Consider the following 27293-nt stretch of genomic DNA (forward strand, 5'->3'; position numbering starts at 1 on the left):
CAGGCAGAGCGCGGCGTGCACCGGGGAGACGCCAGCGCTGCCCGCGCGAGGCCTGCTGGGAGTTGTAGTGCGCGACATCTTTCCCGGCCTCCTCCCCGGCTCGTCCCAAAGCGGGAGGGGAAGGGGAGCGGAGAATCTCGCGATCGTTGGCCGAAGCTCTCGCGAGAGGTGCGAGGCTGCCGAAACGCGTGTGGTAGCGCCGGGGCACGCCGGTTTGGGGGGAGCGGCGTTACCGCTCCGCTCCCTCCTCTGCTCCGCTCCGCGTCCCCCCCCGCCGGCTCTCACGGGGTTCGGGGGCAGCTCTCGGGCGACTTGGCACCGGTCGGAGGGCAGTGGTCAGGCCCGAGGGGTACTTCGGGCGGGCTTGCCCCCCTCCCTGGGCGCCATTTTGTTCGCCCCGTTTGCACCTCCAGCCCTGGCCCCCGCACGCTGAGTGAGTACTGAGCCTCTCCGTCCCCACACGCGTCCACGCAGGCAGCCAAACCAAAAATGGGGAAGGCAGCTAAGCAGAAGCGAAAGGTCTCGGTGCCCTCCGCAGCCAAGGGCCCTGTGAAGTTAGCCATGGCCATGGTCAAGAGCAACCCCTTTGAGGTGAAGGTCAACAGGCAGAAGTTTAACATCTTGGGGAGGAAGACCAAGAATGATGTGGGTCTGCCTGGTGTCTCACGGTCCAAGGCCATCAAGAAGGTAAGAGGACATTCGGAGTTCGGAGGAAGGATGGCATCTGTAGATGTAGTTGTGGTAGAGAGGTGGTAAGCATGGAGCCATCTCAGGTGAGAGAGGAGACTACTTCCATCGCGCACAGGAGGAGTGGCTGGTCACCTCGCATTGCTCAGATGATGATGAAAAGCCTGCTGAAAATGTTTCCCTCTATTGCAATGCACAGGGTTCAGTAGTGCAAGTCTCCTTTATCACATGTGTGAGAATATTGCCTTTTCAAATTACCCAGGTCCGGAATACAACGGCACATGTTGTCAGAAAGCAAATACTGGACCAGAGTGCAGGTGGTTACAAGTGTTCATTATGTTGGTCAGTTTTGGTTGCTGCAGGATGTTAAGCTTCTTGATAATCGTGCAACGTTGCTGTAATAGTGGAAGCTTGAACAGGCACTCAGGTCTGAATGCAGTGAGAAATGTGTAGATACAAAGAAACTACCATTGATTTGGAAAACATGCAGATGGCTTTTTGTGCACTGGTTAAGTAGTTACATTGTAGAAGTATGTTGGGATGCAAAATAATGATCCGTCCTCATTGCTCTCATAAGAATGACCATACAACTTAAGGAGAGTAAATCTTTCTATCCTTATACTGTTTTAAAGTTGCCTCTTTTTCTTTCTCTACTAACATCACTAGCTACCTGACCAAAACCTGTAATGCATAAGGGAGAACATTGTGGTGTTCTGTGCACCTGGGATTCCAGCAACCTACCCTATCCTTGAATGAAGCACTGGAATTTTTTATGATCTGTCCCTTCAAACAAAACAGGAAACAAGTTAAAACCTCTAGATTCTGCTAAAGCTGAGAAAAGCATAATTTGAAAGTTTATCCCTGAGATTCTCTCTGACATGTTACATACAATCTGTTGTCAAACAGAATTCAAAGCACTTACTGAAAAGAGAAGTTCTTTTTAAAAATAGTGCAGCAAAAGGAAATGGGTAGTTTATCATTTTGCATGCATTGTGAGAGGTGATGCATTACATATGTTTTTATCAGTAAAAGTAATCAATGAGAGAGGACATCAAATAATTGATAAACAAAAGTACTTTTCCATATCCAAGTTATTAAGAGATATTAAAGTTCATGCACAGTGTTTAAGCTGCATGATAATTTATATGTTCTGTGCAAGAAGTAAATACAAGGTAGAACTGGCACAGTAGTAGATTAAAATTAAGCCTGAGTTCTGGTGTTGGTTACAGCGGCATCTGAAAGCTGTGAATGCTCAAGTGAGGCTGCAGAGACCTCTTGTAGGAAACTCAGCCTTCTCCTTCAGTGCAGCAGTCTGTGAGTTCATGGTAATATGAATAGCAACAGTACCTTTCCGTTAAGAATCAGTTAACATGTTTTAATAAACATGGATTTTTTTCAGTCTAAACATAGCCAGCATGTTCTTTCTTTAGAAACTATATAATATCTTCAGTGTGAAATTATAAATTAGCTTTCAGTCTTCATTACTGTTTGTCCAGATTTTAGAAAACTTTATGAATGTTTAATATCACATTTTAAGGTCTTTGAGTTTTACTTAATAGTAGGGTAAATCAAATGCTTATCATTAATTAGTTCACTGGCACTGAAAAGTAAACCTGTCTCCTTACCTGTACCATAAGCACAGCACATACTACCTCATATAGGTCTGCTAAACTTCTTTTTACTGCTTTGATGCATAGTCTCCCTGTGCTCAACACTAAAGCAGAGAGTTAAATGCATGTACCCACTTGGAGTGGTTTTTAGGTCTTAGGTGACAAGACCAAAAGAGGTTCAGCTGACATTGGGGCTTTTTTGCTTTCTTTAATATGTTATTCTTGTATACTAAGCTTCAGACAAATTGGAATTCTTCAGTGGCAATGCAGAGTTTTTATATGTGATAAAATAAAGGTGGGATACAGTGTATCATATTTTATCTTCATATGGGCAGCTTGTAAGAGAACTTAATGACTCTGAATATGTTGTATGAGCTTCCCATCTCTTTTCTCGTTTCCCTTCTCTTTCATTTCGTTCTGATAAATTAGATTATGTTGCCAGGATACCATGGAGCCTTTTTTGCCTTGGCTTTTAAAGTAGTTGTTATCGTTGGTTTTTAATTTGATCTTTTTTTTTTTTTTTTCCTTCTAGCGTACCCAAACATTACTGAAGGAATATAAAGAAAGGGAAAAGACAAATGTGTTTAAAGATAAACGTTTTGGTGAATATAACACCAAAATAAGTCCAGAGGAAAAGATGATCAGACGATTCACTTTGGAAAGACAGGTAAAGTATAGGAATTTAAAACAAACAAACAAAAAAAACCCAAACCACAAGAAACACTTGACTTTTTAGGTTGGGAGTGTCCACCTTAACAGAGGTGTCATGGCTTAACCCCAGCTGGCAGCTAAGCACCACATGGCCACTCACTCACTCCCCTCACAGTGGGATGGGGGAGAGAATCAGAAGGGTAAAAGTGGGAAAACTCGTGGGTTGAGATGAAGACAGTTTAGTAGGTAAAGCAAAAGCCACACACGCAAGCAAAGCAAAACAAGGAATTAATTCACCACTTCCCATCGGCAGGCAGGTGTTCAGCCATCTCCAGGAAAGCAGGGCTCCATCACGCATAACGGTGACTTGGGAAGATAACCGCCATCACTCTGAACGTTCTCCCCAGCTTTACATGCTGAGCATGATGTCATATGGTCTGGAATATCCCTTTGGTTAGTTGGGGTCAGCTGTCCCAGCTGTGTCACCTCCGAACTTCTTGTGCACCCCCTGCCTACTTGCTAGTGGGGGTAGGGTGAGAAGCAGAAAAGGCCTTGACTGTGTGTAAGGACTGCTCAGCAATAATGAAAACATCTCTGTATGATTAGTACTGTTTTCAGCAGAAATCTAAAACATAGCCCCATACTAGCTACTACGAAGAAAATTAACTGTATCTCAGGCAAAACCAGCACAAAAGGGTTTTGCAGGGTAATGCTTTCCTTTTGATTTTATATATTTGGAACTTTTATGAAAAAGCAATTTTTTGTGGGAATGCAAAATTTTTCATGAAAACTTTCTGGTTTTGCAAGACAACTTTTTGAAGCAGAAATTTCTTTGAGCACTGATATGCAGGAAAGACAGTTTTAAGGAGATTCATTGATTGCTTGGTTTTCTTTGACTGCTTTGACTACTATGATTTGGGAATTGAATTAGGAAAAGGCAACCACCATCAAGTATGCTTTGAGATTCCAGTACAGCTGTTGAACAGCAGCCATTTCATTTGCTGACTAGAAGAACTCTGTAACTTGCTGTCATTCTGTAATGTGAGTTGTATGTGCAGTACTGTTCTTTCTGCCTCATCATACTCAGTATCCAGAACTGAGTAGTGTAATATCATATTCTACTTAAAATGTTTATAGGTTAAAGTCTGTTTTGTTAGGCATGAAATGTAGTAAGGAAGAATTGATGTTACTGATACATAAATAAAACTTAAGCTTCCTTGGTTTTTCTGAGTTACTCCATTTGTACATAAGAATAAGAGAGACATCATACTCCCTCGCTTAAGGTTTAATGTATCTGAATGAAAGTATTGGTCCAGTAGTGCTCTTATTCCAGTGTTCTGTTCCAGCAGAATATTGGAATAAGAATCTCCTCAACTAGCATTAAAAATACAGGCTTTATTAATTTCTTGCCCGGGAACTAAAAATTTTTTTAATTTAATTGGTTTGTTTTACTATTTTTAGCAAAATTATGGAAAGAAGAATATCTATAATCTTAATGAAGATGAGGAATTGACTCATTATGGCCAATCTTTGGCAGAAATTGAAAAACTAAATGATATTATTGATAGTGACAGTGACACAGAAGAAAGAGGAACACTGTCAGGTAAGACATGTCAGCTAGTATCCCACTGCTGGTGTTATTGTTCGTACATGTACATCATTCATTCAGTACTGTCTTTTAATGAAAAAGAATATTATGTAATTGATTGGGATGCTTAAGCCAGATTTGATTACTTCTTAACCACACACAGAACAGCTCTCTGGATTTTAGCAGATGTTAAGTTGGTACTACCTACCTGGTAAGGTTCTTTAATCTATGGGCTTTTCAGCATACAATAGGTACCTGTGTTTCGAGCCCTTTGGGCAGAATCTGAAGTGTGAGTTCTCATGTTGCTTTCTTGCACCTCTGCACCTAAATACTAGTTAAAATATTGAAAAAAAAATATGTTCCTACCTCATACAAAATGTTTGTGAGCGTAAATTATGTGTCTAGCATCAATCTGTTTTGGTATGGCCATTCCCATAGGGATGGGAATAGCACATGATTGATTCGATAGTTTTTAATTGCTCCCATTCTCAAAGAATAGGGAGATACTGTCCCAGCAGCACTCTAGCACTTCTGTATGGATTTGGAAAGGATTCACAATTTACTTTTTTTTTTTTGTTTGTTTGTTTTTTCCTAGCTGAATTAACTGCTGCTCACTTTGGAGGGGGTGGAGGCCTTCTTCGTAAAAAAACATCAAGTGGGCAACAAGATGGAGAGGAGGAAAAACCTAAATCTAGGAAGGAACTCATAGAAGAGATGATAGCCAAATCTAAACAAGAAAAGGTGAGTTTTTAGCCCTGAACTATAAATGAGCATGATTAAGCAGCTGTCACAATTTCTGTCTTTGCAGAATAAAATAGTAGTGTCATAGAAAACAAAGGAGATAGCTGTCTAGGAGAAGAGTGCAAGCTCCTTGAATAAAGTCCATCTGACTTTGTAGGCATTTTAGGATATGCTTGAATATCTGCTGGTTTTTTGTATCCCCAAATCTCCCCTTCTGTTGACTTCTAACTTGTTTTCTGTATGCAACCCATGTGCCATTCAGCATAACTCTACACTGCTTTTTCCACAAAGAATGTTTACACCTTTAAAATGTTAAATCTTTAAAATTATTCATTTGCTAAAGACAGCATTTTGGTATTACACTGTAAATGCTATGTCATGTTCATCTGAACATAACTGCTGCATTTGTTTTTGTTTTGTTTTTCTAGCAAGAGAGGCAAACTCGGAGAGAAAGTGCGTTAGAACTCACAGAAAAGCTTGACAATGACTGGAAGGAAATCCAAACCCTTATTGCCCACAGAACCCCAAAGTCAGAGAGAAAGGACAAAGAAGTAGAAAAACCCAAGGTAAGGTTTTGGCTAGACTACTTTCTTTTGCTCTAATAACTTGTGGTTTTGACTTGTAGTGGCTGAAGCATAAGGCAGATTTCATCTCTTTGTGAAATAAAATGTTGCCTGCTATTCACATTGAAGGAATGCTACAGTTTTAGGACAGTTTGGTTAGTTGGAGGAGTATAAGGTTTTGTATGATTTATCTGATTTTAATTGCCTATTGCTTTTCATTGGTTACCAAATCTGAGAGAGGTTGCAGGTTGAACAACACTGTTGGCTACAGCTTATTTTTGACAAATACATTTTCCTGAAGAACTAAAATTGTTGAGAAGATTGACTTAGTTTGAATGCCTCTGCAGCGTTCCTTGGATAAATCAACTTTTATTTGACAGCAAACATTTCCTTGTTGTAAATTGGATACTGTCTGTACAAAAAGTGAATGAAAATATTTAAATTTTGTATAGATATCTTATGGTCTCAAAGCTTTTTCTATCATTCATATTTTTTACTAAAGGAAATGAACTTTTAAATCTAAGAATAGGTATTGTAATACATTGCGCTATTTTTTTCTTGTAGAAATTTTGTATTACATTGCAGAACATTGTGAATTTCCATTTATTCTTTGGCAGTAGAATTCAGTCTTTGAAAGATTGAAATAATGAACTGGTTTTATGTTAAAACTGATCTCAAATAACAAACAGAAGATACTGGATGAAAAATTCATATTCTGATGTATTGATTTTTGTTTTTAAGATGTTTCATAACATGCCGAATACTCTAGTATGTTGGTAGTGTGGTATCTTAGACAAAGATTTTGTCATCATAGCTTGCTGAAAAGGAAGATTAGATTCTCTTGCTTCATATGTGTGGATCCAATTTAAGAATTATCAAGGATGCAAAGTGTGAATTAGTAATGCTCTATAACATTAATGTTGAATTGGGGAAAATTATCTAGTCGTGTAAGAAGAAAAATTCCTAGAACTGAATTTTAGACAAGCTGTATGGTTTAGTGACTTAAGCAGGTATCAAGAAGACTACTCGCAAGTCCAGTGTAATCTCTGCTGGTGACTGTTTTCCTAAGTATGCTCCTTAAACTCACTGAATATCGGCATCACTTTTTCTTTTCTTTAAGGTAGACATCTATGTAACTAAGATAACAAAGACTTAGCTAATGTCTGACAGTATGAAGTGAAATGTAAACTATAAATTTATTAATTCTAGCTGCTTTTTGAGAAAGTAGTATTTTATTAATAAACAGTATTTTAAAGTTTTTCAATTAATAAGTAAACCAGTTTTTATTTTACATACTATTTGTAAGTTTTTCAGTTGTAAGTAAATAATAGGTTAAATAGGGGAGGGGGGAAATTCCAGGATAATTTCTATTCAAGTGTTCATTCCATTCCTTGTCTTAATACTCAGTTGAATGTTCTTGCAGCCTTCTTTGGAAATGGGCTTTTCCTTATATCTTAAAAGTCTTATTTCTTAGCTGTTAGTCTGGCAGAGGGGGGGCTGCAAAGCAGAATACTAAAACTTAGGATAATAAACAATTATATAAATATTTCTTTAGCCTGATGAATATGATATGATTGTTCGAGAACTTGGATTTGAGATGAAAGCAAAACCTTCAGAAAGGATGAAGACAGAAGAAGAATTGGCAAAAGAGGAGCAGGCACGACTCCAGAAGCTGGAGGTATACCATTTATGGCTTTAGATTGTTTTGTGGCCTGCCTTTTGGGAGTGGCCACTTATATTCATTGCTTGACCTTAGATTGAAAGTGGCTGCACTAACTTGCAATTCTTCAGAGAGTGAATTCAGGAAATCTTCTCTTTTTGTTTTGTTTGCAATCTGATATTACAACAAAAAACATAGGCTTAGTACGTGACTATTGAAGGTTATGAAATGAGTTGATCTTTCTTCAGTAAAAATGTGCTATCACTTTGATTTGCCTTTAAATGTTTTAAATTATTCAGAGTTGAGAGGTGCTTCGGTAAGGGGGTGCTTTCAGTAAGTGAGTAAGGGGGAGCACCGTGTTGCACAGCAGTTGAATTAATACACTGGCAAGTCATTTATTGTTTTCTTCTGGTGTTGCAAGAGTCTTCCAGCAGTAGCACGTATATACCTTTGCTTTGCATAGGAATAGGATTCTCTTGGGAAATGTTGCATGCTCTTTATATTACATGGAGCTCTGGGTCTTAGGGAAAGATTGAATAATGTGGTAAATGTTTCTCTCCCTTCTTTTCTTTTTGTTTTGGTATACTAGGGACACATTTAGGACTGCAGGGATTCAGTTCCTTCAGGTTACCTCAGAACAGCTCAGTAGCCTTCAGAAAAAAGAATTTTTTTTTTTTCTTTTCTGTTCTTGTCATCTTGTTTGATGCACAGTCTATCTGGCTGCCCAGGTGGAAATCCTCTTGTAAATGATTGGTTCAGATATTGCCCATTGAGGTTATTTACAAATTTAGTATGTCTTAAAAAAAATCTTAGGATATGGTTGTGTTTACCACAAACTTGTTACACATATGGGAAACACAGACAAACACTGCAGAATCATAAAACACTTTAGAAGCTTACATTTTCTAGTAATGACACGTTGTCTCATAAGCAAGACAGATAAATTTTAGAATGAGAGAGCATAATGCTTCTGATAAAGCCAGTTTTAAAGCCTTCCAAATAAGTTAATCCAGTTGTCTATGTGCTCTTATTGGATTGCACTCACCACAAAAAATAAGGTATCGTCAGCTTTTGCCCATAATTTCTCAAGTTTCTGTTTTTTCTTTTCATCAATTTGTTGAGTAATCCCAGTTAACTTTTTTTTTTTCTTTGATTTTCTTAGCTGTAGTATTTGAGGGATCTTCCATTCTGGTGTAGTTACCTGATTGATCTAGATGGCTCACATCTGTTTGCGGTATTTCTTCTAAAACACAGGCAGATAGACTACGTCGAATGCGTGGAATAGATGAACAGGTGAATAATAAGAAACCCAGCCACATATCAGCTGATGATCTAGCTGACGGCTTTATCCTGGATAAAGATGACAGGCATTTATTGTCTTACAAGGTAAGGTTTAAAACTTCGTAATTTTCAGAGTTCTGAAAAGAAGATAGGAAAATCAGTTTGGAAGTGACGTCTGTGGAAAACTCTAGTCCAACCTCCGGCTCAAAGCAGGGTCAACTACAAAATCACCAGTTTCCTCAGGGCTTTATCTAGTCTGTTCCTGAAAAATCTCCAAGAATGGAGGCTGCACATCTCCCTGGGCAGCCTGTTCCACTGACTGTCCTTACCATGAAAAAGTTTCTCTTTGTATCCAGTCTGAACATCTCTTGTTTCAACTTAGGCCTGTTGCCTCTCCTTCTCCTGCCATGGACTGTGATAAAGAGTGTTGCTCTGCCTTCTCAATGATTGCCCTTGTAGGTGCTGGAAGGTGGTTATTTGGTCCAGGCTGAACAAGCCCAGGTCTGCCTCTCCTCACAGGGCAAGTGCTCCAGCCGCCAGACAATCTTGGTGGCTTTCTGCTGAACTTGCTGCAGTTTATAGATGTCTTTATTGTATTTGAAGGCCCAAAACTGGATGCTGTATTCTATGTGGTCTTAAAAGTGTCAAGTAGAGGGGAATAGTTGTTTCCCTCAATCTACTGACTATACACCTGCTATTATAGTAGCCTTCTATGCTGTTAGCCTGCTGGGCTGAAGAGAGGGCTTTAGCACTTCTGGTCATTTTTTTAATTCCTGCTGTATTTGAAATGGCTTCCACCAAATTTCAGCCTGAGGATGAGTGGGTTTCTGAAAGAACCCTTCCCCTATGAAGTAGCTTTGATTAAGGTAGCAGAGCAATATAACCTTAAAGCTGATGTAGTGAGTCACCCTGACTGTGGTGCACATGTGTGCATACTGATCCTCTTATCCTCTCACATGTAAGTAGCAAGGGAACTGCTGTTGTCCTCAAGGGGGAGAATACAAATGGTGAATGTGAGTTTAAACTGATGATTAATAAAATAAGGATGGGAACAAATATTTATCTGATATGCTGTTTCAATACATAGAAGGAATGTATTATTTTTAACCAAGAATGCTCCTGTAAGTGATGCTGAATCTTTTTCTCATATCATCTGCTACTAGTTTTTACTTCTGTGTTGATTCTTTTAGTCCTCATATACTACCTCCTATTATTCCAGTTTCTTATAGCCCCTTGGAAATACCCTGCTATTCTTATATCTATATGCATGTTCTCTCTAAGGAGAGTATCCCTTCTTGGCCGGCACTGCTGCCATTCACTGCTTGGTCAGTGTAGCCAGGCTCAGATCCTGTTCATGTGTATTTAATGATAACTTTGCATGGTTGCAAGCTACCGTCCCTTTATCAGTGCGAGGTGCTGTCCCTTTATCAGTGTTTTAACTGGTTTATTTTCTCTACTGACAGGATGGAAAAATTAATATTGAAAATGAAGAGCAGGAAAAAGATGAGGAGGAAGAAGAGGAGGAAGGTGGGAAGGAAGATAACGAAAATGAAGAAGAAAGTGAGGAAGAATCTGTTAATGAAGATGAGGAGGATGTTGCTGCAGATAGCCACTCTGATCTTGAATCTGACCTTGAGAGCGAAGAAGAAGCTACAGGGAATAAAGAACAGAAAAAACACAAGACAAATGAAAATGAATCACAGAATGTGAAGGAACTAGATCCAAAAATGGAAGCTGCCAAATCAGAGCTTCCCTATACATTTGCTGGTAAGCGAAGGACTGATCCAGAGATCTCAGTTGTCTTCAGGGGGTTTATAACCAGTTTCTATCTCTGGCCTGTAAGATCTTACATATTCTTGTTCATCAATGAAGTTTTGCTTCAAGGTTGTCTTCTACTATTCCAAGAGTAGTCAGTAACTGCTGTTCTTAGTGATCAGCCCTAGCCATGCTATGAGCAATGGGAACCAGATCTGTTTCATGCCAGGGCTGTTCCTGATCCTCCAAGCAGCCTTAGAATTGAAATATAAATACTGGGGAGAAAAATTAAGAGATCTGTACACCTTTCCGAAAGCCACTAACACATTGAATCCAAAGTTCTAGTGTTTTGCATAAGGGAAGCCAGAATAGTAGTCTATTATCTATACTTAAATGAGAAAAGGTTACTTTCTCTAGTGTTTGGACTGACATTTTTGTCAGAGAAGATGCTCGGAGAGGCAGAATTCTGAGGTTTAATCCCTGTGACATAACATTGCAGTACTGTTAGACACTCAAAGTTTGATTCCTTTTGGGTTTGTGCCTAGGAGGAAGGATGAGGTGCATTTTCAAGTAGTACACAAAACATTCATTAATATTAAGTACATAATGCATCTAACTATTGTCCTAGTGTAGATTTTTCTAATAAAAGTATCTGTCACAAGATTAAACAACCTTTCAAACAACTTCCTTCAGTGCTTGCATTTTTCCATCAAAAGGAGATAACTTATTACACAAAGCCTTTTAAATTGCATTCAGGTTTTGTGTTAACCAGAAAGCAGTCACGTTAAAATAACTCAAAAAACGTAACCAGTTAGGATGTTTTCTAGCATGTGGACTTATGCAAAAGACTAAATATATGCCAGGTTGTTTTTTTGTTTGTTTGTTTTAATTATTTTCTATTAGTGGCAAGATTCTTACTTTTCTTAATATCCTTCATACAAAAGCTAGTTAGGTATGAATTAAACATAGAGCTGATTGCATTATGGTAAATTTATGGTTGAATGTGCGCTTAAGTTTAGTTCTGCTTTGTGTGTGTCAACGTAGTTGTGCGCAGCTTAGGCAACAAATACAGGATGGATTGAATGTTAATAACTTGAAAAGATTTGCATTACTTTCTGACTTATGTTCATCTATATAATGTTATATATATGCTGATAGGTTATTAGTGTTTAAAAGTTGATTATTTAAAAGCTGTATGGTATCTTTTTTCCTGAATAATAACATTTTCAAATGGGAAATTTGTTAGATGTTCACTTGAATTAAGTATGTGAAGTTTGAGATTTTTGCCTGGTCAATTTTTGTTTTTACTTTCTAGTTCCTGAGTCCTATGAGACATTTAAGTCTTTATTGGCTGGAAGAACGATAGAACAACAGCTTACTATACTGGAGAGAATTCAGAAATGTAATCATCCAAGCCTTGCAGTGGGAAACAAAGCAAAGTTGGAAGTATGGAGGTTTTGTTGTTTTGTTTTGGTTTAAGTTTAACTTTGAATTCCAGAGTGAGTTTTATTAAGTATTTGGGAAGCAGTATAAAACATACATGCTTCTATGTTGTAAGTAGCAGTAGAATCAACATACCACTCTTCATTTTCTAACTTCCGTATCACTGTTCTTTTATGCTGTTTAAGAATATGTACAATGAAGAAAAAATCCTAATAATTTTAACATACTATGCTTCTTGCAGAAATTGTTTGGCTTTCTTTTGGAGTATATTGGGGAGTTAGCAACTCTGGATTTACCAGAGCTCAGAACAATTGACAAACTAGTCCTGTAAGTAATAAATCCTATGGACTTTTGCTCCTTTATGATTTAAAGAGAAAAGCTACCTAGGGTAAAGCATTTAGCATGTTGTTTGTTTCAAATAGTTCCATAGGGATTGTAGGCAACTAACTGGTAACTCTGCAGCTCTATAGTGTTTTAACTTTGTTTCATGTATTGGTGAGCTATTAATTGTACTGAGACACTTTCAAAACCTCAGAATGTAATTTTTGAACTGCAAAATGCTTTTCGTGGGTAGTAGACAAATAATAGCATGTATGCATGCACACTTCTGTATATGAAGCTGTTTAGACTGCTGATTAAGTATTTTAAGCTTTGCAATGATGGTGTGCAGTTCCTTTTGCAACTTTGTTTTTTTCCAGGGGTTTCCGTTCTGAGAATTCATTCAGGGAACTAGATGAAAATGGAATTAAAGAGTGTTATAGTAAGCTCATACAGAGGTTCCAAATAAACACTTTGCAGGAAGTTGTCAATTTAGCATTGTTGTCTTCAAATACCTGACAGGCAGTTATAATGACGAGAGAGCCAAATTTGTCTCGGAGGTATACAGCAAAGGACAAGAGTCAGTGGACACAGGCTACAACACGGGAAATTCCAATTAGATGTAAGGAAAAAAAAATCTTCACAGCGAAGGTGCTGAACATTAAAACAAGTTTGCCAGAGAGGCTGTGGAATCTCCACCTTTGAAGATACACAAAACGTGACAAAGCCATGAGCAACCTGATCCAGCTTTGAAGTTAGCCATGCTTTGAGCAGGGGGTTGCATCAGATGATTTCCAAAGGTCCCTTCCAACCAAAATTATTCTGTGATTCCTGTCTCGACTTTGCAGGCTAGACAACTTTCTTTCAGTGAGTTATTTGTATGTAGCTTTCAGCATATGTTTTTTATTTTATGCTAAAGTAAATAAGTTTTAAAAAATCTGTTATGTGCAGCTTTAGCATTAATTGCTCTGTTGTGTTCGTCAGCAAGAGCACCGACCCGATGATACTGTCGCACATGCTGGGGCTTTGTAAAAAAGTGTAAACACATTTTGATTGTTTCTAGAACTGGGATTTATTAATATCACTACGGACATTTTTAACCAAAAATACCGGGAAAACTCTGACCATGCAGACTCTTGACTACGTCTCCCTGTAGGCACTAACCATAGGCCAGGAGCTGACCTAACTTTGTGGGTGTTTTTTTCTTGTTTTCAGTAACAATTTTTGCTAACCACATGCTGCCTCGCATGTTGTTTAACATTGCCTAAGAGTATTTAGAGTACTGGGCTGCCTAGTATGTGCCAGCATACCTCAGTGCAGTAAAATGTAGAGTTAGGAGAATCAGAAGGATATGTTTTAACCATAGCAGATGATTTGGGAATGTATTTAAAAGTTTTTAATTATTTTTTAATTAAGATTTAGAAACCATCAAATCAAAGATTATCTCACAAGGCCCAATGAAAAATATATGTCTCTGTAAACTAAAAGTATTACAATAATAATCTATATATTTGTTTCAGGGAATTTGTTATTATTATAATGTAGATGGAACACAAGAAATCTTCCTACAGGTGCTTAAAAATCAGTTCTTATTAACATCAATGGTGTAACTTGATTATGACTTACATTTCTTGTTAATAGGCCATTGTACAATCTTTGCCAGATGTTTCCTGAAGCAGCTAGTGACAGCATTAAGTTTATCCTTCGAGACGCTGCACATGATATGGCAGAAGTAATTGAAGTCAAAGGCCGTGCAACATTTCCAGGTTTAGACATGGTAACAAATGCATACTGCTAGGAAAAATCTCTCGTTCTTTCCATTAGTACAGAAATGCCAGTAAATGTGAGATGACATTAAATTTAATTTTATATTTCAAAGTATGTAATGAATTATTAGCATCTATGACTTTTTAGGTTTCTCAATATTTTAAATTGCCTCTCTGGAGATAAATTGGAACAAAAAACCCCACAACAGCAAAAAAAATATCCCAAGAAACAAACAAATAATCCCAAACAAACAAACACACCCCCCCGACATGTTCTTTAGAATAGAAGTGTGACTCTATGATATTAATAAAAGGAAAATACCTTAAAATTGCCACTCCAGTTTTCATAGCAGAACATTCTTTGTTTTCCTGATGAAACTTAAATGGGTAGCTCTAGGAAGAAGTGATATTGTCAGTCATGTCCTGATTTCTTTAATAGTGTTAAGTGCAAGTGTTTAAAAAAAAGTGTTCCATAGAAGTGCATTATCTCCTAGGTTAACAAAAGTAACAATGAAATATTATTACGGGTATAGAAATACAGCATTTTTTAATATACTTTATATATCATAATTGCTAAATTAATGACTCAGAATTGACCTTTCCTTCTTATATTAGTAATATTTCAAAATTTCAGCGGCCATGCTAAATGTGAACTGGCTCCTTTTTCAGTGTCTAGGTAAATGGCTGTTAGGAAATTCAAGAATGGAGCATGTGGGAAATGAGTATTTGTTTATTGTAGTAAAAAGTTTCAGAGACAAACCATAAGTCAGTAATCTAAAGGGAGCTACTTGTTTTCTGTCTCCCAGCTTGATGGAGCAGTGCTGCCTAATGGAATAATTAGACTATTGAAAGAAATAGACTGAAGAATTTGCTTAGAAGACTTAGTTCTAACAGTTTGGAAAATATTTATATTGAGTTCTTTTGAAGAGTCTTTATTCAGGATGTTTTGGGTTTTGCAGGAAATGTATTGTAGAGAGATTTTAACTTTTATTTTTATTTTGTCACTGTCACCCTTACGACACCAATTACACTTCTGACTTCCATTCCCTTCAGTGGACTTTTCCTGGTTTCAAGCCATCGTTATCTTTTAGGGTGGAATTATATCACTCTCCCATTCTCAAAGCACTTGTTTAAATGAACGTTCCTTAGACTGGTTGTGTTAGTAGACCTTATATGTGCCTATAGTTAATCTAACTTGAAATTTGTACTGTGGTATTTAGTAACCAGAACAGTTCAGGAGAATATTTGTTTACGACAGAAACCTCATAGGGAGAAACAGAGCTGAAGCAATAAAACTTTACTTGCATCTAGCTTACTGTGTAAATATCCACTTAGATAATGTTCAGAATTACCTCGAAACTGATGTTTAACATCCTTATGGTCTTGACAGGAGGTCACTTGTAGGTTTCTAATAAGTCCCCTTTAGTAAAAGTGTACCTAATCACTGTTTAGTTCTTTTGGCTGCAACTGTTATTTTTTGATGTATGCTAGTGCATGAGGATCCTGGTCACTTAATTGTCTGTGTTGAGGACCTGTGACACCTTTCAGCAAGTGTAGCCACTTGCTCATTTGTTTGAGGTGTGAGAGTATGTGATTGTGGTGGACTGCAAGGGGTTGGGTTTTCTTATGGAGTAAATGGGGTTGGGAGGCATAGTTCCTTTTTGGTTGTTCTTTCAGCTGCCTTGTTGAATTAATGCAATGTTAGACCTATAATGTATGTTCCATTTTCTCATGTAACTTAAACAGTCATCTCAAATAGGTCTGTATCATATCAGATTTCTCAAAATGATTTATATTGTAGTATTTTTAGACTACTGCATGGCAGTTGCTCATTCATCAGTTACATATGTGTAAAGTCAAGATCCTGGGAATAATGTCTTAACTATATTTTGCCTTACTCTGTTTTATGTGCTATCAGCTTATTTATTTGAAAATTACATCCCTGCTGTTTCCAACTTCTGACTTCTGGCATCCAGTTGTAACACCTGCTTTTATGTACATGAGCCAGCTACTTACTAAGGTATGTCTATGATGTTGTATCTCAATATATAACTTCATTTCCTTGTTTCTTCCTAGGACTCCAAATGTATGTGTTGGCATTAATGTATATATTGGAAATGTACTGAAAAGGCAGCTTTTGTTTGGTATAGTCACAGATAGTAATTGGAAGAAAAAGTGAAGGGGAAAAAACCCTTGTAGAGTATAGTACAACCCAAAAAACCATATCTAATCATTTTTTCAAGCTGTCACACAAGAATTCCTTATATGGCAAATTATGTAGGACTAATTGAACAGAGATACAGTCTGAAATAATTCATTAGTGATTTCTCTTCCATATATTGAATTTGTTCTTACTGAAGACACTTACTTGAAAATTGGCAGTATTTGTTTTCCTTGAAAATGTACCTAATGCAGTGCATTGCAGTGCAGTTAAAATATGTCCTTATTTTTCTATCCAAATATCCTGTTTATATGTTTCAAAAGTCTTGAGCTAGTTGTTCTATTACTGTCAGATATCCAAGTTGCTCTGAGCCGTACATTTCCTTAGTTCATTTCTGAAGAACTTATTGTTTGTGGTTTAGCACCTTCTAGTGGCTAAACCAGTTCTGACAGACTTCTTACTCAATCTGCATATACTCTTTAGTGAGGGCAAGGGAAAACCAGTATGTTTTTCATGTGAGTCCAAAGGGTGCAATTTTACAGATTTTAAATGTATAAAACTTATTAAATTATTTCTGCTTTTTGGGAGATTTCTGCTTTTTTGTGATGTACAGACTTTTAATTATTAATATTTTGTGGTTTTTTTCCCCTTTTAGTGTCGTGTCACAACATTACAAGATGTTATTAAAGGGTTATTTGTATGCTGTTTGTTCCTGGAATATGTATCTCTCTCCAGACGATTTGTACCAGAACTCATCAATTTTCTTCTTGGAGTACTTCACATATCTCTACCCAAGAAACAGGCCCAGGGTGAGTTTGTTTAGAGTAAAGGAGTAATAAATTTTAGTATTAGGATTTATCTTTTAAATTTCAATAAGAATATTTCACATTGAATTTATTGTTTAGAACAAAAGACCAGTATCATCTGCTAGGTTAGCCGTACACAACCTTGATTCTTGGGGACCTTGTTATGAACTAGCTCCTCTAGTGTTGTTCGCAGGAAGGAAAGAACTGCAGTTATTGAAGGAAATGAAGTCATGTTACCCACAGTGCAGTATTTTTGCAATATTGTTGTTCTAAATAGACTGTGTGATTGGACTGTGCTCTGAAATTCAGTCCCTAATGGATTCCTGATGAGTACCCTGTATCTTCACAGTGAGGCAGCAGCTAATGCTGCACATACCCTCTCTCTTCAGCTAATAGCCTTATTGCTGAGATAAATAAGAATTATATCTCAAAGTTGGTATTCTTCCTTTTTATTTATTTGACATAGATTTGTTGTAGTGTAACAGAGGGCAGCTATCCCTACAAGTAGGATTAGTCTGTGCTGTAACATAACTGTGTAAACTTAGCAACTTGCATAGACAACAGGGAGAATAAAATTATCTTTTCAATTTGATCCATGTGCTAGCAAATAATTTTTATTTGCCAGTCTTTCTCTTTCTTCAACTTTTTCTTTTGGATTCATTTCTAGCTTTAAAGTTATTCTAGATATGGGGCTTTTTTGTTGACAAGTTTAGTGACAATTACTCACTTATGAGGAGCTTTGTCAGAGCATAGTAACTAATTCATGTGTTAGTATCTCTGCCCAGGTCACTCTGAGTGTCACTTAGCATGTGTGAGAAGAGTCTGCAGGCAGGATATTCTCAAGTGAAAAATTCAGTTATTTGTTGGCAAACTCACAAAACATCTGGGATTTAATGATCTATAGGCTACCTAATAATACACTTGTCACTCTTGATAAGACACCTGAAGAGTCTGTGTTCTCTAGGTAGTCATCAGTCTGGTGAAGAAGGTTCAGCTTCTGTTGCTGCAGTATTCCAGTACATCTTTAGTAGTACTGAGTGGTTGCTTTGCAGCTCCCTGCTCCTCCCCCCCCGCCCCTTTAGGATTTTTATGCCTTTTCATGCTGGTATTTTTTTCTTTTGAATTTTTTATCTATGAATGATTCCTTTCTCAACAAGCTTAGCACTGCAGTTTCACCTTTATTATTTTGTATGGCTGTACCCTACAGACTCTCCCAGCTGCTTCTTACAGCTTAGCAGTTTCCTCTGAAGTGTAAGCCAAGGTTACACAGCTGGGCTGCATCAGAGCTAAGCCCAGGATTCTCAGAACATAGACAGTTGAACTCTTAGAAGGAAGTGGGAAGAGGTTATGGAGTGGGTGGGTTACATAGCACTTAAAGTATTTTCTGTGTTCTGTAATCTCTTGGGAGTGTTTGATCTACAGAAGTTTTTGGTGCAGTTAAAATATAGGATTCTGCAAAATCAGATAAACTATTTTAAAGTATTTAATGGTAATTGATGATCATGTGTTAACCATTTTTTTTAAATTTCCTTTGTATTTCTGTTAATGATTTTGCACTAGTTAAATTTGTATGGTGTTGGTTTCTGTTAGCAGTGAGGAAAAGTTCAATAAAAGGTATGTTAGAGGCACAGTGTTCTCTTCAAGAATTTTTCAGTCAATACTGATGTTTTTGAAGTTATCAAAAGTATTGCTGATAAATGTGATGGTTAGACTGTCAACACAGAATATTTTAAAATGAGCACACATCCAGTTGTCTGGAATGTTGATCTACTGTCACACCAAAAAATTTCTTGGGGTTCAGTTTTGACAGTAAGTAGAATCAGAAACTAGAACTCTTACTGTTTTCATCTTATGAGCTTGATCCATAAATTTCTGACATGAAGAAATTATATGGGGTACAACTTCATAAGAGACTATTACCTTGAAAAAGGAGAAAAGCTGGAGGTGGAGGGAGTGGGAAGGAATTGTCATTGTTGATAGCCTTAGCTAATGGAATTGTTAATGATATCTGCTATCCTCTCACAAGTAAAGCAGATAATAAAACTCATGTACCTTAGTTCCTGATTTTGCATATGTTTGTGTGTGTTGTAATCTCTCACAACTTTGAGTCTCAAACCTTATGAATCATTATTTAAACATACTGTCTTCTGGACTATCTGTAAAGAGCCCTGTATAGGTTCTAGAGCATGTAAATAATCTTAACTTACAGTTTGAAAAAGTTTTGAAGTAAGTTCCATTGCAAGCTTGCAGGAGGTAAGGAAAACAAAGACGAAGGAAAAAAAAAAGGTCCAGCACAAAGGCTGCAAATTATTTTCTCCCTTAGCCATGAAATTCCTCAGATGCTTCTTTCATGTTGCTCTATAAGTACCATTTCACAGATCAGCTTATGATCAGAAGCACAGTGATTCTTAAGTGTTTTCTGTATGCCCTGCCCCAGTATATATTCTGTGTTCCATGCTATTCTTGTTTAAATACTACTTAACTGGAGTGGGAGAGGACTTCACAGTATGCATCTGAGGGCCCGTGTTGAGAGGTCACAGGAGAGGCTCAGTGATGTACTACAACTGTGGGCTCTCCCTGCTCCAGCTCACTGTGCTGCTTGACCACTTTCTGGTCAAAGCCTTCTACTTGTAACTCCATAGGAAAATCCTATTCCTGCCTGTCCATCCTGAGCATATCCGATACTCCATCCTCACTGACAGTTTAACTGTGCATCCTGTTCTCCACAGGGTACACATGTACCTACATGTCTTCTCTCTCCCCATACTTAGAATCCTAGAATGGATCATCTAGTTCCAACCCCCCTGCGTGGGCAGGGACACCTTCCACTACACCAGGTTGCTCAAAGCCCCATCTAATCTGGCCTTGAACACTTCCAGGGCTGGGGCATCCACAACTTCTCTGGGCAACCTGTTCCAGTGTCTCACCACCCTACCAGTAAAGAAATTCTTCCTAATATCTAATCTAACTGTACCCTGTTTCAGTTTAAAACTGTTAGCCCTTGTCCTATCACTATACTCCCTGTTAAAAAAGTCCCTTCCCATCTTTCCTGCAGGCCCCTTTCAAGTAAGGACTGCTGTAAGGATTCCCTAGAGCCTTCTCTTCTCAAGGCTGAACAACCTCAACTCTCTCAGCCTGTCCTTGTATGGGAGGTGCTCCAGCCCCTTGATCATCTTCATGGGCTTCCTCTGGACTGACTCAAGCAGGACCATGTATTTCTTATGTTGAGGGTCGCAGACCTGAACATAGTCCTGCAAGTGGGGTCTCACGAGTAGAGTAGAGGGGGAGAACCACCTCCCTCGACCTGCTAGTCACAAGTCTTTTGATGCAGCCCAGGATGTGATTGGCTTTCTGGGCTGCAGGCGCACATTGCTGGGTCATATTCAGTTTTTCATGCAGTGATACCCCCAAGTCCTTCTCTGTGGGGCTGCTCTTAATCCACTCTGCCCATCCTCTATTTGTGCTTGGAATTGCCCCTACCCATGTGCAGGACCTTGCACTTGGCCTTGTTGAACTTCATGAGTTTTTGTATGGGCTCACCTCTCAAGCCTGTCAAGGTCCCTCTGGATGGCGTCCCTTCCCTCCAGCATGTTGACTGCACCACACAGCTTGAGCTTGGTGTCATCGGCAATCTTGCTGAGGGTGCACTCAATCCCACAGTCCATGTCGTCAACAAAGGTGTTAAATAATGCTGGTTCCAGTAAGGACCCCTAAGGGACACCACTCGTCACTGGTCTCCATGCAGACACTGAGCTGTTGACTGCAACTCTTTGAGTGTGACCACCCAGACAATTCCGTATCCACCGAGTGGTCCATCCGTCAAATCTATGTCTCTCCAGTATAGAGACAAGCATGTCGTGTGGGACAGTGTCAAATGCTTTGCACAAGTCCAAGTAGATGATGTCAGTTGCTCTTCCCTTATCCACCAACACTGTAACCCCGTCGTAGAAGGCCACCAGATTTATCAGGCACAGTTTGCCCTTAGTGAAGCCCTGGTGGCTGTCACCAGTCACCTCTTTGTTTTCCATGTGTCTTAGCATAGTTTCCAGGAGGATCTGCTCCATGATCTTGCTGGGCACAGAAGTGAGACTGACTGGCCTGTATTTCCCTAGGTCTTCCTTTTTTCCCTTTTAAAAATGGGGGTTATTTCTCCCCTTTTCCAGTCACTGGGAACTTTACCAGACTGCTACGACTTTTCAAATGTGATGGAGAGTGCCTTAGCCACTTAATCTGTCAGTTCCCTCAGGACCCACGGTTGCATCTTATCAGGTCCCATGGACTTGGGCACCTTCAGGTTCCTCAGACGGTCTTGAAGCTGATCTCCTGTGGTGGGCAGTACTTCATTCTCCAAGTCCCTGCCTTTGCCTTCTGTGACTTGGGCGGTGTGGCTGGAGTACTTAACCTATGACTGCACCCATGCTCCAGTGTTTTCCCTTATTTTAAACAAACCTAATACTGATAAAGTATTTTTTAAGGCAGTATGATTGAAAACGTAAAAAGAGTTGTTGGGTTTTCTTCCTTCAGAAAGAATGCTTAGAACTGATCCTGTTTAATGATTATTGTTCTTGTTTTTTAGGCTATACTGTAGTGCATCCATTTACACCAGTAGGGAAAAATTTAGAACTGCTTTTGGTGTGTGATAAGAAGGATCTGGAAAGTTGGCAGAAGCAAAATCTGCCATTAAGTACTGTGACTAGATTAAAGGAAACCAGCACAACAGAAATTAATCATATCAGGTATGTAGGAAATGTGAACAGAAGAAATACCATATCATCTTTTGGATAATCTCAATGACAGTGCTCTTTTGGAGTAAAAATAAGAGTAGTGAGTTGTTCTGCTTTATTTTTATGGTGCTACTCTGCAGCATATGAAAATGCCAGAACATTATGCAGGGCGCTTATTGGAGTGCTCAGCCCTTCCATTCCTTTTCAGTATAGCTGTGAACTGACGAGGAGGATGTAGATAGAGGAGGTACTCAGTACTTTGAACTGTCAATCTCTGCAGAAGCAAATAACTGTATTTACATACAAAGACTATGTTAGAAAGTGTCACTTAAGTAATAAAACACTGAAGTTAAGGAAAGACCACAATTAAACATGTTCATTAACCATGTTCTGCCTCATTTTTCACCTTGCACATGTGTTATGTTATAACATTTCAGGGATGAGTAAGTGTTTTGTTATGAAGTTCAAAAAGAAGACCCCAAACCAAAATTACTAATTCTGTTTCAATAAAATTTTAGAACTTCAGAACCAATACCAGAAAACTTGTAGAACCAGTATAAAAACTTCTTACTCCACATAAGTGGCAAAGACACAATACTGGCTTGTGCTCTGTGCACTGACATAAAGATTAGTTGCTGTTGGATTTCCTGGGTATTTGTTTAGCAGAGTGAAATTTTTAGTCTGAATTAACAACTAGAAACAGCCTTGTAACTGGTTCTGTCAAGCAGTCTTAATAATAGATGCTGCTAGCAGTCCCAAATTTAATTAATTTGATTCATTTTATTTGAAAATCCACTACAGTTTTTGCAAGTGAAATTGTTAATTCTTTTGTGCGTTAACAGGTTGTCATGTCTAGCCCTGTGTTTTGACCTTATTAAAAAATGTGCATCTCTGTATGAGTCTTTACCATCGTTCCATGAAATAATGCATCCTGTCAGAATTCTCCTTGCACAACATGTGCCAGTGAATGAATATCCTGAAAAATTGCAGGTATGTGTTCCTCAGGAATGAAATAATTGATATGTTTGTTTTATTAATAAAAACTAACAAAAAACAAGTATAAGCATCAGTGAGATTTTTTCAAGGGTCAGGTATTTGCTCTTCTGTGCTCTTCAAAAATCACAGTGATGTTTCTGTTGAAAAAACAAAGAGCAGAGAATGTTTAGAAAAGATATTTTTTCATTGTGTATCTTGTCTTGCCCCTCTAATTGAAGAGACTAGCACTTAGCTTGTAATAACGTAACAGTCCACGAGTGACTTAATTTGTAAGAACAGTAGTCTGGTCATCCAGTTGCTCTTGTACTTCTGTAATGAATGTGTAAGACCTTGGTACAACCAAATACGTGTGCCAAATTCATGAGGTAGTATTTATAACCATGTAAGTAAAACTAACAACATAATGCCTGGTCAGCTACCTTACTTAAAACAGGGCAGTTGTTTATTTTCTAGCAATGAGGTTCAAATTTTTAATCTGTCTCTTCTGATTGTAGCATAATTGTCCTCTCTTCAAAGAGGCATCATGAAATATCCTTAGAGAACAAGATTTTGTAATGTAAATGATGCAAAATGGCTTATATTTTTTGCCATCAAAATAAACAAAATGAACAGTCATTCTTAAAATGACCCAGAAAGGCAGAGTCTGAGTTAAATTGGCTTTAGTCTTGCCTCTTCCTCTGTTAGGTGAAACTACCTGCAGACTTTTCTGATTGTCTGTGATACCATCTTAATAGACTTCCAAAAGTGTTTAAAAATTATCCAGCCTGGAAGGCTTACAGCATTTCAGTGTTAGCAATGTCCTAATGAATAGCAATGAATTTACCCAGAAAAAGAACTTACAGGGAGAACATTACTGTTGATTCAATTTACAGTAGTTTGTGAATTATGGTGTCTTTGATATGCTTTTAAAGTTTTAATTTGATTTGCATTTTCAGGAATGGTATCACAGTGCTCTGAAAGAGCTAGAGAACAAAGTAAAACACTATACCCCACTGATATGTGAGAAAAAGAAGCCAGTGCCATTGAAGCAGTATACACCTAAAATTGTGAAAGTGTAAGTAAAGCAACACTTGATGCAAAGGAAAAGTGCGTGTAAATGTTAAGATTTTCAGCAAGCTAGAAGGATTTGGAAAACAGGACATAAACCAGATAACTGTTTTTCTGCTAGACTTTGTGCACAAATCACAAGGGACCAGCTATTTGGGTGGTAAGGAGGGAAAGAAAAAGGAAGGAATAGAGCAAAGATTGTTTTGTCGAAAAAATAGCACTGGAAGTCAACTCTTGCCCATATAATCAGTTGTAAATTAATAAATTTCAAGATGAAAAGAGGTTGTTATTATCTAGTCAAGTGCTTTACTGAATGCTCTGCCAAGCACTCAAGTCTGAAGAACAAGAGTGAGTAGTTCATATGTATATGAACTATATGAAGGTAAGGATGAATCATGAATGTACTGAGGGATGCTTCACCAGTACAAAAAATAAGGCAGACTATTCCTGTACTTCGCATCACAGATCATAACAAATAATCAGTCAGATTAAGTGCACCTTTAAATATACTTGCCCTGTTCCTTTCTTTCCCCAAACCAAGCAGCTTTCTACCTTCCAACAGCAGCAATGACAAAAAACATTGGGGTTTTTTTTCTCCCCTTTTTTACAGAGTTTGCAATGACCATGTGCATTTTTATATTCTGTTTTGGAATTAAATTTTAATAACACTAGATTAATAACACTTTGTAGATAATAGACAGTATTCTGATTCAGGAAGTTTGCTTTATATTGGCTGCTGACTTATTTAGCCATGTTGGTTATCTACAGGGGCATAAATTGTCTGCCTTATTTATTCTAGTAATTGAAGAGGACAGCTTTCCTCTGCTGTACGCATTTATCCTCAAGTAACTGATCAGACTTCTGTAGAATTCATCTGCAGAGAAGGTCTACAAAAACTTAAAATATATTGGGAGATTCCATCTTTCTCCAGATGTCTTTCATTCTTCTACTCTAGCTTTTTCAGTCTGTTCAAAATGCAGGCTGCATATGGGGGATTGAAGTGTAAATGTTGCCTGCTTGTTGTCTGCATGATGACGACAAACACTCTGGTGAGTGTTTTTCCAGTTTGTTCGTTGGGCAGCTCCTTATTTTTCAAGTTAATCATATAATATGCAGGAATTGCAATACTGAGTTAATATTCATACAAAAACTCACTCCTTATAAACATGAAAAAGTTGTTTTTGTTAAGGTATTCTGTGCTCACACATACATTCTCATTTCAGGTTAGAGTTTGGAAGAAAGCAGGGAGGCAGCAAGAAGGAGCAAGAAAGAAAGCAGTTGATTCGGAAGCATAAACGTGAGCTTAAAGGAGCCATTCGTGAGATTCGGAAAGATAACCAGTTTCTGGCTAGAACGCAACTTTCAGAAATCATGGAGAGGTAATGTAGCCTTTGTTTCAGCAGCAGTTTGGGAGTTGTTCTGCTGTGTGTTGATTTCTTTGTTGCGTGCCAAGTCTGACAATAATGATCAACCATACTAAAATAAATAAAATTGGACAAATTGGGGAAAACCAAACATTTTCAGTAGAGATAATTTAAAATGTTTTCAACTTTGCAGTTTCATTTCTTTAGTTTAAGAATATGCAGATTGTTTTTATTTAAAGTGTGTGTTGGTGAAATTTAAGAGTTGGGGGGCTTTTTATAAATTAGTAATTATTGTCTAAATGTACTTACTTATTTTCCCTAATACAATCTATCTGAAATATTTTGTGTTGACTGTTTTACAGAGATTCAGCCAGAAAAAGAAAAGTGAAAGAGCTTCTTGGTAGTCTTGCTACACAGGAAGGTGAATGGAAAGCAATGAAAAGGAAAAAAGGGAAGAATTAATTGGGACTATCTACAGCAGGAAACTTTGTTTATACTGCCATAAAAGATACCCCAATCCTACAGCTTTTGAACAGATTTTAATTGCATTCTTTGGATGCATTCCTTTTGAGGAGACATCATCATCAGATCTGTCTGAAGAAGTGAACCTGCTTATTGGAAAAATCCACAGGTTGCTATAAAGAAAATAAAAATAACACTTTTGTATATGGTATACTTCTGTTTATTTTAATAATAGAGAATATTTGGATGAATAATCAGAATTCTTAAGTGTGTGTGTGACCGGGTGTTAGTCTAACTTGAATTTGAACTACACAGAAACAAAAAAATTGTACAGCATAAACTTTTTGTTACCTTTTAAAATATTGAATAATTGCAGGCAGCTGTCATAGTGGTAGTATATTTGCAATTTGAGCAGTAACATTTTAATTAGTCTCTAGCATTGGGACATTAATTCATGTATTCAGTGGAGTAATGGAATTGGCTTTCAAGTAGAAGTCCTTTGTTAAAGCTGTACACTCATTCATCTCTTCAGTAAGTTTTGAATTCAGCACAGCTCTGAAATTGTTAATAATCTAGGGTGTTTAACTAGAGTTCCTCAGTTTATTCATAACTGTCTGATTTAAGTGGGCAGTGAAGTCCTTAACTCTCTTCCACTTACTTTATCATGTGTGTCTAATCACTGATAACAGCCCAGCATGACTTTGGAAAACATCTGCTCTTCAAATAGAGCCAGTAAATACTTCTAATGCTCTTTTTTTTTTTAAATACTATATTTCTGAAGAAACATTGCAATGAGACAAAGAGCATCAGAGTTACTTAAAGGTGCTAGCTTGAACTGGGTTCACTATTCAGGTATTCACTGTAATTACCTATTTGCTAAGTTCAGTGACAGTTGTTAGGCATTGAAGAAAACTGTAATGTTTTCTTGGAAAACTTATGAAAATGAACTCCTCTTTTACAGTAACATTCCAATTTCATTCTAAAGAACCAACTATAAAGAAGATCCTGTAATGAATGAACTAATGGCCATGGTTGTTTATGAAAACAAAACCCCCCCAAACCTCTTCCATTTTCAAACACAGTTCCTAGACCTGATCTCCTGTGTTTTGGCCAATAGGTAATTCAGACATAGTAATGCTTACCTGGTGTTCATGAAGAAAGACTTAAATGCTGTCAGTAAATCTGATTTAACAGTTAGGCCTGGTTGTTTCAGACTGGCTTAAAATGTTTTCTTTGTTCTGTTTTTTTGTTTGGTTTTTGGTTTTAGTTTTTTTTCAAATGAGACTTGTAATGGAAGCAGGACTAAAACTAGGAGGGGATGAGTTGAAATGCTTAGGCTTTACGTTTTAACTCTAATGATGACTATCTTTGTAAGGTAAGTCTTGTTAAAGGTTTATCTATGTATGTTTCTTAAAAGAGAAAAGTACTTTATTTGAAGAAAAGGGCTTTTACTGAATCTTAGTGCAACTGTAGCAGTGCAAGTAATGTGTGATTATCATCAGCTTTTTTGGCTTGTAAAACCAGTTGTATTAAGTGTTAAAATAGGCTGGATACTAAGTACATGTGTGGGGGAGATACTCATATCACATAAAAATTAGTAAGATTTCTGTGTTTGAAATCCATTCACGCTTCTGAAAACAAACATATTTTCAGTTAACCTTTCCAAAATC

At 37.7% G+C, this 27293-nt stretch overlaps 1 protein-coding gene across 1 annotated transcript; it reads left to right on the forward strand.

The window, feature by feature from the left end:
• The first annotated feature begins 162 nt into the window (after positions 1-162).
• On the forward strand, positions 163-25827 carry NOP14 (NOP14 nucleolar protein). Its single transcript, XM_009912407.2, has 18 exons — positions 163-687; positions 2830-2964; positions 4410-4551; positions 5132-5277; positions 5706-5843; positions 7396-7518; positions 8755-8886; positions 10245-10548; positions 11852-11982; positions 12221-12306; positions 13939-14074; positions 15982-16083; positions 16880-17033; positions 21607-21766; positions 22597-22744; positions 23686-23804; positions 25021-25176; positions 25524-25827. The coding sequence occupies exons 1-18, from the start codon at positions 490-492 to the stop codon at positions 25621-25623; spliced, it is 2610 nt and encodes an 869-aa protein (XP_009910709.2). The 5' UTR covers positions 163-489; the 3' UTR covers positions 25624-25827.
• Positions 25828-27293: the final 1466 nt, after the last annotated feature.

This window comes from Haliaeetus albicilla, chromosome 1, assembly GCF_947461875.1.
Source record: "Haliaeetus albicilla chromosome 1, bHalAlb1.1, whole genome shotgun sequence".
Taxonomy (NCBI): Eukaryota; Metazoa; Chordata; class Aves; order Accipitriformes; family Accipitridae; genus Haliaeetus; species Haliaeetus albicilla.

Coding starts and splice junctions, on each gene's coding strand:
- NOP14 (XM_009912407.2), top strand. CDS start 490: ATGGGGAAGGCAGCTAAGCAGAAGCGAAAGGTCTCGGTGCCCTCCGCA. Junction 10,549..11,851: donor GCTTCCCTATACATTTGCTG/GTAAGCGAAGGA, acceptor TTTACTTTCTAG/TTCCTGAGTCCTATGAGACA. Junction 25,177..25,523: donor CTTTCAGAAATCATGGAGAG/GTAATGTAGCCT, acceptor ACTGTTTTACAG/AGATTCAGCCAGAAAAAGAA.